This window comes from Alosa sapidissima, chromosome 10, assembly GCF_018492685.1.
Source record: "Alosa sapidissima isolate fAloSap1 chromosome 10, fAloSap1.pri, whole genome shotgun sequence".
NCBI lineage: Eukaryota > Metazoa > Chordata > Actinopteri > Clupeiformes > Clupeidae > Alosa > Alosa sapidissima.
Window position 1 is genome coordinate 298,461 of NC_055966.1, and position 12,904 is coordinate 311,364.

Here is a 12,904-nt window from a genome sequence, read left to right on the forward strand (position 1 = left end):
CTTAGCCTGCTGTTATCCATCTAGCTAAAAGCCACCTCCGTCATATGCTACAATGTTGCAATGTTCTGAACGTCTGCATTTTACAGCTCGGATGCAACGTGACAGTTCATTTAAACTTCACAATGAGTTTGGCGAATTAATATACAAGTGTGATACGGCCAAAAAATGGATCTACTTCATAGGTGTGCAGATAACATACGGTTAATGGTCGTTCTAAATTACGTAGGACAATGGGAAATTCAACCAAGCAGTGGAATAACAAAGGGTTAGGTAATTACTAGTTTGCTATTTATTATGGCACCTTATTATGGAGTGTTACCCAAGTCTTGTAAACCCATATTTAGCAGCAAAAAGGACATAGACAACATGTCAAATGTTGAAAATGAAAATTTGGACTATTTCATGGAAAGTATATGTTAATTTTGAATTTGATGCCAGCAACATGTTTCAAAAAAAGTTGGGACAGGAGAATGTTTACCACTGTGCTGCTTCACCTCTTCATTTAACACAATTCTGTAAATGTTTAGGAACTGAGGAGACCATTTGCTACAGTTTTGATAATGAAATGTTGTCCCATTACTCCCCGATAGGATTTCAGTTGCTCAACAGTATGGGGTATTCTTAGTCATGCTTTCCATTCCATTATGCACCTAATTTGACAAATCTGGATTGCAGACAGGCCATCTTAGCACCTGGACTTTTCCTCTATGGAGAAATACTATTTAAATATGTGCATAATTCATTTTGCCATTGTTTTCCAATATTCAAGGTCATCCCTGGAAAAGACATTGCCTGGATGGCAGTATATAAAACCTGATACATCATTCAGAATTGATTGTGTTTTGCCAAATGCACAAGATGCCCATGCTGTAATGCTCCTCCACACCGTCATAGATGTTGGGCTTCGAACTGAGCACTAAAACAAATTGGATAGGTTGGATACTTGGATAGGCCCTCCCCTCTTTAGCCCAGATTTCAACCTCTCCCTCAGCCAGAGCACTGTTCCCACCTGCTTCAAGACCACAACCATTGTTCCTCTCCCCAAGAAAAGCCCACCCACCTGTCTGAATGATTATAGGCCAATAGCACTCACTTCAATCATCACAAAGTGTTTTGAGATAGTGGTGATGGCCCACATTCAGAATAGCATACCAGACACACTGGACCCCCTGCAATACGCATACTGGCCCAACAGATCCACCTCGACGCCATCACTGCTGCACTCCACTATTCCCTCTCCCACCTGGAAAACAAAGACTCCTACGTCAGGATACTCTTTGTTGACTACAGCTCGGCCTTCAACACGGCCATCCCCCACAAACTCAACCACAAACTTCACCTTTCATCCTGTTATTCATACATTCTTTAGGTTTTACCATTCTTTAGGTTTTGCTTACATTTCCTGGCACCAAACCTTATCTATGCCATTTTCTGCCAGGCCTGCTCTTTCACTTAAACCAGTCTTCCTTTCCCACACTGAACATACTACAGACTTCAGTTTCACAAAACAATGATATTACACAGAATAAAGATACTACATAAAAGATATATAAACTAAAGGATATATTTCAATAAAGGCCACGACAATGACATTAGCGTTTATTCTTCATTAACGCCTTGTAGCCTAAGCAAAAAGCTTAACGTGGCTTAATGTCCTAAAACAACGATCAGTTGTCTCTCATGTCTCATATTGTCCTATATAATCACTAAGAACCTTCAAAACATTTAGCATGAAGTCATTAGGCCTATGAACGGTTTACCTGACGTGACAGCATGTTTTTCTTCAATCTCCTTCACTGACGCATATGGAAAAGACTTAACGTCCCAAAACATTGATAAATGATAATCAAATTTCTCTCATAACCATCTATAAAAAAGTGTTTTTTCTTTTCTTTTTGAGCACGTCCGAATCCCAGGACATAACGCACTGGACCTTATAATAGGCTCGAGATATAATTCCAAAGGGGGCAGATAGGGGCCTACTGCACTTAGTAAAACTTAAAAAGATTGAACGAAGCTTCCCGAACTTTGAAATTGCGATCAGTGATTGGCATCGGGTGAACGAAGCTTTTCTAAGTTGAACAGGCTATTAAAACTATTTGCGCACCTCCATGTCACAGGAGAGACTGGGCTCTCCCTTCTATGAATTGAAAAAGTGCATGTAAGTGCATGTTGTGTGTTATGTCTGTATGCTACTGAGACCCTTGAATTTCCCCTTGAGGATCAATAAAGTATCTATCTATCTATCTATCTATCTATCTATCTATCTATCTATCTAAAAAGACGTTAGGCTACTTGCAAACTGGCCTATGATTTCATTGCTGAGTTTGCGGCAAAGCAAGAAAATGTTTTTCAGGATATGGCGAGTCAGTGTCACTTATTTGTCCAATGTTAGCCTACAGACCAGTTTCCATAGTGCACATCTTATCAATAGTTTAAATGTCGTGTGTGTTTCTGCTCATTGACAAATACCGTTCAGCACAATGATTCATGCCCAATTAATTCCCCCTGTTAAAGTCTTCACCTTTTTTACACTATTTGGTTTCATGATGTAGCCTATGATAAACACCATATGGCCAAATATGTGACTCAGCTAATGTTATACAATTTCCCCTTAAAGACAAGCTGGTGTAGCTTATTAGACTAGGCTACTTTTAAAATGCACCGACGGTAGCCTTGGCTATGTGTAAAGTAAGCTATTGCATGATTTCATGCACGTAAGTGAAAAGGGCCTTGCATCTGTCAAGTTCGCACAGGGCCTCGCACCCCCTTGCGACGGTCCTGCAGCTCCTCCTAAGACAGCGAGGAAAAAGTTAAAATACGCGATAAACCCAGGAAAAGTTGACAGGTTTGTTTCGGTCCCGGTGATTATTTGTGAAATTGTGCAAACAACAGCCTTTTCAAGGCATTTCAAAGAAGGAGTCATAGCATGCAAGCTCCCAAATTGACCCAGTAGCCTACAGAAGGCATCAATAAATTGTTGAGACTGGGGAGGGTCATGCGTTTTTTCTCAATCACTTTGGAGGGTCATAGAAAAATTTCTTGCTGGCGAGTCACGTCTTTTTTGACTAACGCTCCCAAAACTCTTCCAGTAGCCCCTTAAATAAATAACGAACAGTCCCTAATTGATTATAGCCTGTAATCTGCATCGCTTTATTTAACAAACTGCAAGCAACAAGAGGGTTGAGTTCGCTGTGAGGCCAAACCCAAGAGCAGAGCCTATCTTTTAAGGCAGTCGATAGGCTATATAGTCCAGTTGACAGAAAGGTGAACCCGGAAATGTTAAGTACACCAAAGTTTTATGATGGAAATATATAGTATGGGTTCCCAGCATGCAGAAACTGCAGAATGCTAATTTGCATATGTTGGGCAATTTGTATAATTGAGCTAATTAGCAAAATTAGCATAATCACCTATATTGATCATATTATAAGAGCTGCTTGGCCAAAATAGACCATGTTAGTATGTTTTTAGGGGTTACTGGAGATGCTGAGTCCATATCTGACATTTTCAGGATTCAAAATCACTATTTAAACTTGGTTTGGTCACGTTTTCACTCTCATTAAGCTGATTTTGCTGAGTTTTTGGGGGCGATTTAGATGAATTTTTGGAGGATAAAAATGTTCAGTGTTTAGGAATAATTTGGATCCTCAAGTTATTTCTGAATTCCACAATCATTTTGGAAATAGCTATTCACTGGCCCTCTGCTGTGACTCACAATTGAGTAACAAAGGGAAAAACTAGCCTCTACTACTCCTCACTGTCCTCATCCGTTGTCCTGTCGCCATCTTCTCCAGACTCTTCATCCCTGTCCTTCTGCTGTTTTTGCTGTGTAAATATATTGCCACATGTAACATCACTGCCTTTGCAGAAACAATAATTAGTACAGGCCAGGCCTGCAGCTGCACAGCTGCACTTTCCAGATACATGTATACACAGTTTTATAACATCTAACAAATCAGGAGGAGCAACAGGACTTGAATCGAGGGTGGGCAAGTTCCTCTCCTTTCTTCATACCTGTCTTCTAACTCCCTCCAAACGCGGTTATATCCACAGCCGGTGGATCAGGACGGTCTGCTGCTTTCCAAAGCAGCACCTGTAGATGGGCACGTTTTCCATGGAGGAGCAAGTTGCGTTCTGTAGGAGACAGTGTCTTCAGTGCTGGAGGAGCCGGGAGTGGGAGATCTCACCGCCAGGGATGAATTACTGCACGGGCCTACCGGGCCCGGTCCAGGGGCCCAAGGGGTCAGGGGGCCCTGAAGCCCAAGCCTTTGCGTGAAATCATTGTCTCAATATCAACACATCAGGATGTAGGCTATGAATCTGATTGAATTTAGTATTGGCCATTCCCAAAATGCACCAGAATACAGGAAATCACATCAAACAAATTAAAACATTTCTGAGGAAGGACCTCCAAACCCCCCTTCCACATATGCGACAATTAATGGGGGGCCCTTAATACATCTGGGCCCAGGGGCCCGAAAGTTCATAATCCGTCTATGCTCACCGCTAGGTGGAGGCCCAAGCAAAAGGATCTGAAGAGAAGTAAGGGGTACTAAAAAGCTTACAGAGGCCTTCAGTAGAAGCCGCAGGAGGAGACCAGCCGTCGACTGGGCCTAGCTACGGGAGAAATGCTTGCCTAAAGAGGGTTTTGATGCAGTGGCCACGGCGGAGAAGGACTTCATGCGACTGGGAGAGAGGTCTGAGGAAGCGGCCTTGGAAAATAAGGTAGTGACGCTGGCTTGGGCACTGACTTCACCGAGACAAGACCTTGAGCCCCTGCCCCCGCCGGACAGCTTTAGGCTGGAGTTGCCGGTGGCCCTGGCTGCGGAACAGAGCAAAGGTGGAGCGGCAAGGAGTGGTGCCTTGAGGATGGATGGTTGGCGGAGCCTGTTCGAGTCGGCCTGTTCGCCGGTGCTCTTTAGAATAATAAGGGGGAAAAAAGTTTGTTGTGTGAAATCCGATGGCACGAGCCAGAGAGAAGTTCTAGGCCTTGGAGCGATCGTGGCGGTGTGGAGTGGCCGGAACAGCGGCAACGTCGGGGGGACGCCAACGTCGGTAGCTGTAGCTGTGCGCAGCGTGGTCCGGCTGCGATGGAATTGGAGTCTGCTACCCCGACTGGCGAGACGACGGAGTGGAGCATCGGAGGTGCAGTGCCAGTTACGGTGCTCAGCGCTGGGGAGTCTGTGGCAGTGGAGGCTAGGCCCCACCAGGTGTTGGAGGAACGTTGCGGTGGTGCACACTGCGAAAGTGCGACCTGAGGGCGTTCTCTGAAGGGAGCTGGGGATGTGAGGTGACAGACCAGGTGACTGCTAGCACGCCCCGCATTGGGCCGCTGGTGGTTGTGGTTCCCCAGGGTGAGTAGGGCTCTTGCGGTGTGTGCACCCCACCTGCTGTGTGGCAGTGCCAGAGACTAATTGCTGGACTGAATGTGGGAACACCAGCGCCGAGGATAGCAATGGCTTGTTGGGGGAGCTGTGCAACACCAGCGTGCTGGACTGTGCTTGAGATTCCCACGATGCTTCGCGCTGGGGATTCTGGGAGAACTGAATGATCATCTCAATACCAATGTTTCCCAAAAGGCTTGTCCCAAGGAGAACAGTATTACCTTAAACACACATGAGGAAACTGAACAGTCCAATAAGTAGACTAGAATAAGCTAGCCAGTAGGGGTTTGAATCTCTCATGTAAAAGACGATACTATTTGCATCTAGATACATGGGCATGATTCGATACAAGAAAAGATACATGTTCATAAAAAACGATTTAGTACGATTCGATGCGATTTGATTCGATGCAATTCGGTGCAGTTCAAGAATGAAAAGCATTCTGAAAGATTTTTTATCATTTGCTCAAGGTGCACATTCATTTTATATTATCAATTATCATGGTCATGGTTGTCAATTAGGCAAAAAAAATGTGTGAATATGATTATCTAAACTGAGGTTTGTATCATATACTGTATTGAAAATGAAAAAAGAATAGTCTACATTTCAGTCAAACACAGCAGCCAAATACAACATAAAAATACATTTTTAGAGACTTTATAGATTTTATAGAGTTATATCTGATTGCTTTCAAGGAGCTGTAGCCTATTGTTGAGGTAAGACAATACCGAAATAAAATAAAACAGTGCTTAAGACACTCTTGGCCTTTTCTCATATAGCCTACAAGAATAAAATAGGCCTATATGTCAATGAACTCTCTGGGCTTATTTTGTTCCAACGGTAGACCTAATATGCAGAAACCTATAATGGCACAAGTCTGAGTGAATATGAACAAAATAATAATAATTTGTGTTCGTTTTAGCAGCAAGGGCCAAATTATTCTTTAACATTAAGGAAATCCCTTCATCAAACGTAAGGCTACTCTACAGACTATCATTGCTTTTTAGGAATGCTATAGTAAGTGTTTAATTTCGCGCTGGACTGGAAAAACAAAAGAGTAAAAATTGTCAAACAAACGACCGAGTGCGAGTTGTCACGTGCTTAAGTTGCAGTAGATGTATGGGTAATGAGGTCCTTTGACAACTTTGGGCAATGAATGTAGCCAAAAACGAACTGCATTACCCACAAATCCGTGCCACGTGTAGCTTCAAAACAGGAAGTGGGATGGACGCGCTGCTTGCAACGTAAATGAGGGTCTGAGCGAGCAGAAAAGGTTGTGAACCGATTCGTAACAAGTAAATCGATATAGCGACCGGTTCATTTCAGTTTTATTCCGATACGAGGCTTCACGTATCGATGTAGCCGTATCTTACACGTTAAAAACGGATACCGTTACGTATCGGTTAATCTTTACACCCCTACTAGCCAACTATGCTACTTTGTTTACAATATTTCCAGGCTTCAACCAGACAGCTGAATGTGGTAGAGTTGTAATAGAAATAGTAGGCCTAAGCTATAGGCTAATCTACATAAAGTGTGCTGTCATAAATATCAGACATTCAGTACCCCCCCCCCCCCCCCCTCCAAAAAAAGAAAAATCGAGGTTTGTATTAAGCCGTGGGTCAAAAATCATGATATGAATCGAATTGTTAGGTTGGTGTATCGTTACAGCCCTACTGTATATCGCTACAGCCTTATCCTCCAAAAATCTGTCTAAATTGTACCAAAAAACTCTTAATGAGAGTAAAATGTGACCAAACCAAGTTTAAATAGTGATTTTGAATCTGTCAGATATGGACTCAGCATCTCCAGTAACCCCTACAAACATACTAACATTGTCCATTTTGGCCAAGCAGCTCTTATAATATTATCAATATAGGCTATTATGCTAATTTATGCTAATTAGCTCAATTAGACAAATTGCCCAACATATGCAAATTAGCATCCGGCAGTTTCTGCATGCTGGGAACCCATACTATATATTTCCATCATAAAACTTTGGTGTACTCAACATTTCCGGGTCCACAATGGGGCTCTATGGGCTGTTCACCGGACTAATATGGTAACGAGTTGTGCGCCTGGAAAGACGATAGAAGATGCTTTCTGAATAGCACAGCGAAGACGGCTCTGGTCATCCCATACCCTCCCCCCACTTCCTAGCCTACCATTATGAAAGCCTGCGGGGAGTAGCCTAAACGACTTGTTGCCGTTTTGGGACATTAAGCTTTTTCACATTAAGTCCCCCTCCCCCACCCCCTTCTTTCACAAGCAGTAGGGGAGCGCGGGGTACAAAGTAACACTTTTTGGCTTTGGCTAAATATTTCTAAAATCATTTGAGTTTCACTAGTCACATGTTTTAACAAGCAACATTATTGAACTAATAACAGACGTGTTTTAAAATTTACTTTATTTTCCATACGGAGAAATAACATATGCAGAGTCTACCCAAGGTCCATCTTGCAAAAAAAAAGCCCTCAAACCTGAAAACATGAGGCAAAAGTGCAAAACATCACAAAACTAACACGCGCATATTTTTGTATTGCAGTCATTGTAGCCTACAGTTGTAACAGTGCGTTACAACTAACCCCGCTGGGTCACGTTTCTTTTAAGATAAGATAGCTCCTGATGTGTTGACTACATGTTTCAAAACGGTGTTCATTTTTAGCCTACAAGACGATTATTAGTCAGTGAGCTGCACCCACAACTCAGTAATCGAAAGACAAGTAGCCTACCACCTATTTACTTTGATGCCTTCAAAAGACGTTTTGCTGTAGGATCTATGTGAAAACACGTCCATACTGACTGAAAATTTGTGGAACACCCTCTCATAGTAATGTGGTTAACTGACCAATATGTCCCGATAGACCATATGCAACTAGGAAAAAAGTCCATGTTACATTTAACCCTGCGTTACTTTGTGCCCCCCGCTCCCCTGCAGCTTTCTGAAGCGGTGTTTCTGAAGCTAATGTAGGCCTAACAACAAATACCACCTTGACATGTAAAAGCTTATGCTTATAGCTTTAGCTTATGTCCCAAAACGACAACAAGTCGTTTTACTCCCCGTATGCGCTCATTATAAAGAACGTTTAACGTGTCCCAAAAACATCTATCAATTAATCACCAAACGTCTTATAAACAAGTCTTGCCAGGAGCAACACCTTGCAAAGAGTAATAACAATAGGCCTAGGCCTTTATACGGCTCTGCTCCTGCCTAGATTCGAACTTAGAACTGCCTGAAAGTTGCAGATCTGTTCTGGAATTACGTGTATTAACCCACTCGACCGTCAGACACTATCTGCTTCGAGTAGGCCTATTGGGTAGGACTGTAGCCTACACTGGTTGCAGTGGCACAGTATTGAGTGACCGAATTCGTTTTCCTTTGTCATATGAATGCTGTCATTTTGTTAACATTACTGTTAAGGAGATGCTGTAGGCAAAGGCTATATTTCAACTGCCGACAAAGTAGCCTACTGCCAGCTGACGAAGCTCTCATTTTAAAACATCAGCCTACTGAGAGACAGGCACTGTACAATCAAGAAATCTTGCCACTGAATCCAAAACTATGTTTAACATTATGTACAAAGCTTATAGGCTACAGTGGACTAGCATGTTGCAGGGGCTGTGAAAAAGAACAGAGAAACACACTGAAAACTCGGCCAATCACAGCCCTTGCTGTCGAACGCTCCGTCCGGTTCGAGCGCGGAACGCCACAGCGGACCATGCTGCCAAGAGACATGCCACGACAAGTCCACAAGTCCACCGACTTACATCCTGGTGACAAGGTATGTGTTAGGAAGCCATGGAGAGTAAATAAAGGAGAATTGAAATTCTCTAAATCAAGGAGTGTCGTGACAAAGAGACTGATCAACTACCTGACACTGAGTCTGATAGCCAGCCCAGGCCTGCCAGGATCAGAAATCCACCAGCTGGAACAAGGACTTTGTCATGGAGAGATTAACTGTTTTGACTAATGTGAATGTGTTTAACCCTTTGCAGACTGCGCTGAACATTCCATTTTTTCATACTCGATGGACTTATGCCACAAAAAGGCTTATTGTATGATTATGCTACACGACAGATATACAATTTACCCTCCATTATAATCAGGAGAAATAGCCCCTTTCAAATGGTATTAAATATAAGTAATAAGTTTGAGGAGAACACATATATGTTTTAAATATCTTCAAAATTCAACCCCAAAAATATCAGTTTGTCAAGATTAATCTCATTTTTGAGCAACGTGCCAAGGGGTGTGACAATTAACGACCTAAGGAGGGGTCTGGCGCATTATCTAAAAATTGCTATTGTACACTACCTAACAAGTTGTTTATGTTATGTTATTTTTAGGACCATGCTAGCAATACAGTAATTATGTTACTTTAGCATGTCATCCTTTGTATTACTGTTTTATCGTCTTTGATCCAGAAATAAATCAATCAATCAATCAATCAATCCCGTTCATTTTGCTCAGTGTTAGGAATGAAACCGCTAAGGGGACAACACAAGTACTGGCTCTACTTTTAACCAACACATACTTACTTGGACTGACAGGATATCAAATGAACGTACAGGATATACAAGTCCATAGACAACTGGGTCATTCTCTTGAGCAAATGTTCCTAATAAAATTGAGTAGAGCTAATAAGATGTTACCTGTGAATGATACATTGAATACATGCATACTGACACATACACACACATCTATATCTATATCAGCAGAATCATTGGGTGTACATCAAGTACATTTAAGTAAATTATTCTTGAAAATGTGTAAGAATCCAGCATTGTGTTGTAATTACAGCCAGAAAGGCCTAAATGAGGTTTATCAGACAATTTATCTGATGAGAGAAAGTTTGGCATGAATGTAGGAAATATAAACGTGTATTTACCAAACATCCTGTCCCAAATGATAAGGACTCCACCGTAATTTTTGTCAATACAATATGGGTTTCGTCCTGCAAATGTTTTGAAAATAAAAATGGGAAATCAAAAATAACAGTGACAAGCAGTACATTCATTTAACAGTACATTTGTTAACCCTTCACTTTACAGTATTACAGTATTAAGTATTTATTGTGACTGGTGCTGCAGCACATGCACAGCAGTCATTTAAGTTTAACCTGTTTTTTTTCCCCCGGGTCAAATCTCTGTCGTTGAATAGAAACTGTGAGGGATGATGTGGATGCCACATTTCATGAGTTTTCACCCATGGGACCATTCATTTCAGCCTACCTGGCAAGGGCATGACCCCCCACACCACCATAATATAAAATCAAGACACCTGCAAGTTGATCTGATGAAACCTCTAGGAATGGTAGAGATAAGACCAGGGAAATAGCCGATCTGTCTTGCCAGATGGTGTTGCTATGCCAGACATGCATTTTGGATATGTGAATATCATTATTACTAATTAATTGAATTAATAATAATGAATAAAGTGAATAAATAAACTGTTTCAGCCAAATCAGCCAATACATGGGTGGTTGACGTGACGCTCAATTTTTGTGTTCCCAGTGACAAATATAACTAAAATTTGATAATATTTCATTAAAATTCATTTTTTAATATGCAGTTCGTTCTTCTACATCTAATCCATCTGCAAACAATGAGTATCGTTCTTCAACTTTGCAAATATTCTGTTTTGAACATGGCATTTGTCCACCGGTGCAACTGTCCTCGGTAGTATTACTTATCTTAAAACGATTGTAATTTAATGAAAAATTAATCTAAATACATTAAAATACTTGAATGCATGTCATACGAGTGTTTACTTAATGAATCTAGAGGTTATAAGTGTTAAGGTTCCTATGTAGAGTTATTATGACACATTACATTTTGTCCGCAAAACTGGTGTCCTTCTGGAGCAAGGCCATTATGTGGATATAAAACAGACATTAATGTGACCACCCCATTACTGAGAGGGGTCCTTCCAGAATTAGGAAGGACAGAAGACATCACTGGAGCAGATGGACTGCACACAAGGTCAATTCTGTCTCAAATATTTTCATAATATTACTACTTCCGTGCAGTGTTGGAACTGGTCGACTTAAGGTAGTCCTTTGGTACAACGCAATTTAAGTATTAATCTGAATATTTTTATCAATTTACATTGATTGATCATTGAAAATAATGTAAACCTTAACACTGTTACTCAGGATGAAGAATGTCTCTCATATAGCTAGGCCGCAAACTAGCATTGATTTCGAAAATGTCCACTGGTGCAACACACTGTCCTATAGTACAACATGAAGTCAGTTTAATTTATTTTTTTCCTTTACTCCTATCATAATGAACCTTACCATAGTGAAAGCAAACATGTAAACAAACATTTTTTGTATTACAAGTTTTATTGAAAAATTAGTTAAAATATGCAAAAGAGATATAATCCGAATCTAAAAAATGAATGGAGGTTAATGGACGGCCGCATTTGGATGGCCGTCAACTAAAACCTTCCTTCCCTGTTTTGTTAAAGCTAGTTAAATTTCCATGTTGAAAGTGAGAGACTGAAATGACCACCAAGGAAAGGTCCAGGAAGTTTAGGGAGAGGCTGATAACATACTTGTCCCCTCTCAGTACGGCTTTAAAAAACAAAGCACTACCTGCATGACTACATCATGCATCATCAAACATCAGTCATGCCATAGACAACAACAAACAGGCTATTGGGATATTTCTGGATCTATCGAAAGTATTCAATACCATTGATTCCAATATTTTACTTATCAAACTGCAGCATTATGGGATCAGAGGCACAGCATGGAGATGATTCAAAACTACCTTCAGAATAGAGAGCAGTTTGTACTTATAAATGACCATAAATCAGTTCAGAAAACTATTACTCTTGGTGTCCCCCAGGGATCCATACTCGGGCCTCTTATGTTCACCCTTTATATCAATGACCTAGATGTCTCTGATGCCTTTCATAAAGTGTTATTTGCAGATGATACCAACCTGATCCTGTCTCACAAAAATCTTCTTGTCTTGCAGGAAACTGCAAACAAGGGGTTGTTGAAAGTGGACACTTGGTTTAAGTGCAACACATTATCACTAAATATCAATAAAACAAACTATATTATATTTCGCTCCACAAAAAATACAAATAATGTGGAAAATACCTGTCTCTCTATTAATGGCCAAGCCACTCTTGAATTTCCCCTGGGGATCAATAAAGTATCCATCTATCTATCTATCTATCTATCTATTGAAAGAGTAAAATGGGTCCCCGCTATAAGCATTTCTTGCTTCTTAGGGATCGCCCTTTCATGCTGCTTTTTGTGGTCTTGTATTGTCTTGCACTTTAGCATGAATAAATAAATAAAAAGTGACACACACACACACACTCCGCCCCACACACATACATACTCTATCTGCTGTCTTTAACCCACCACCACACACTCCCACACACCCCCACACACCTTACCTGTTTTAACTCCACTACCACTACCACTCACACACACACGAACACACACATAAACACCCACACTCTCCTCCCTCTTTCTAACACAAACACACACACA

At 41.2% G+C, this 12,904-nt stretch overlaps 1 protein-coding gene across 1 annotated transcript in view; it reads right to left on the reverse strand.

Moving 5' to 3' along the window:
* Positions 1–12,904, reverse strand: part of agmo (alkylglycerol monooxygenase) — a 290,769-nt gene that overhangs the window by 92,056 nt on the left and 185,809 nt on the right. Inside the window, exons 7-8 of the mRNA XM_042107337.1 lie at positions 10,277–10,342; positions 9,927–10,006 (exon numbers count right to left, since the gene is read on the reverse strand). Of these exons, the coding sequence (XP_041963271.1) occupies positions 9,927–10,006; positions 10,277–10,342 (146 nt within the window). The remainder of the gene's footprint in view (positions 1–9,926; positions 10,007–10,276; positions 10,343–12,904) is intronic.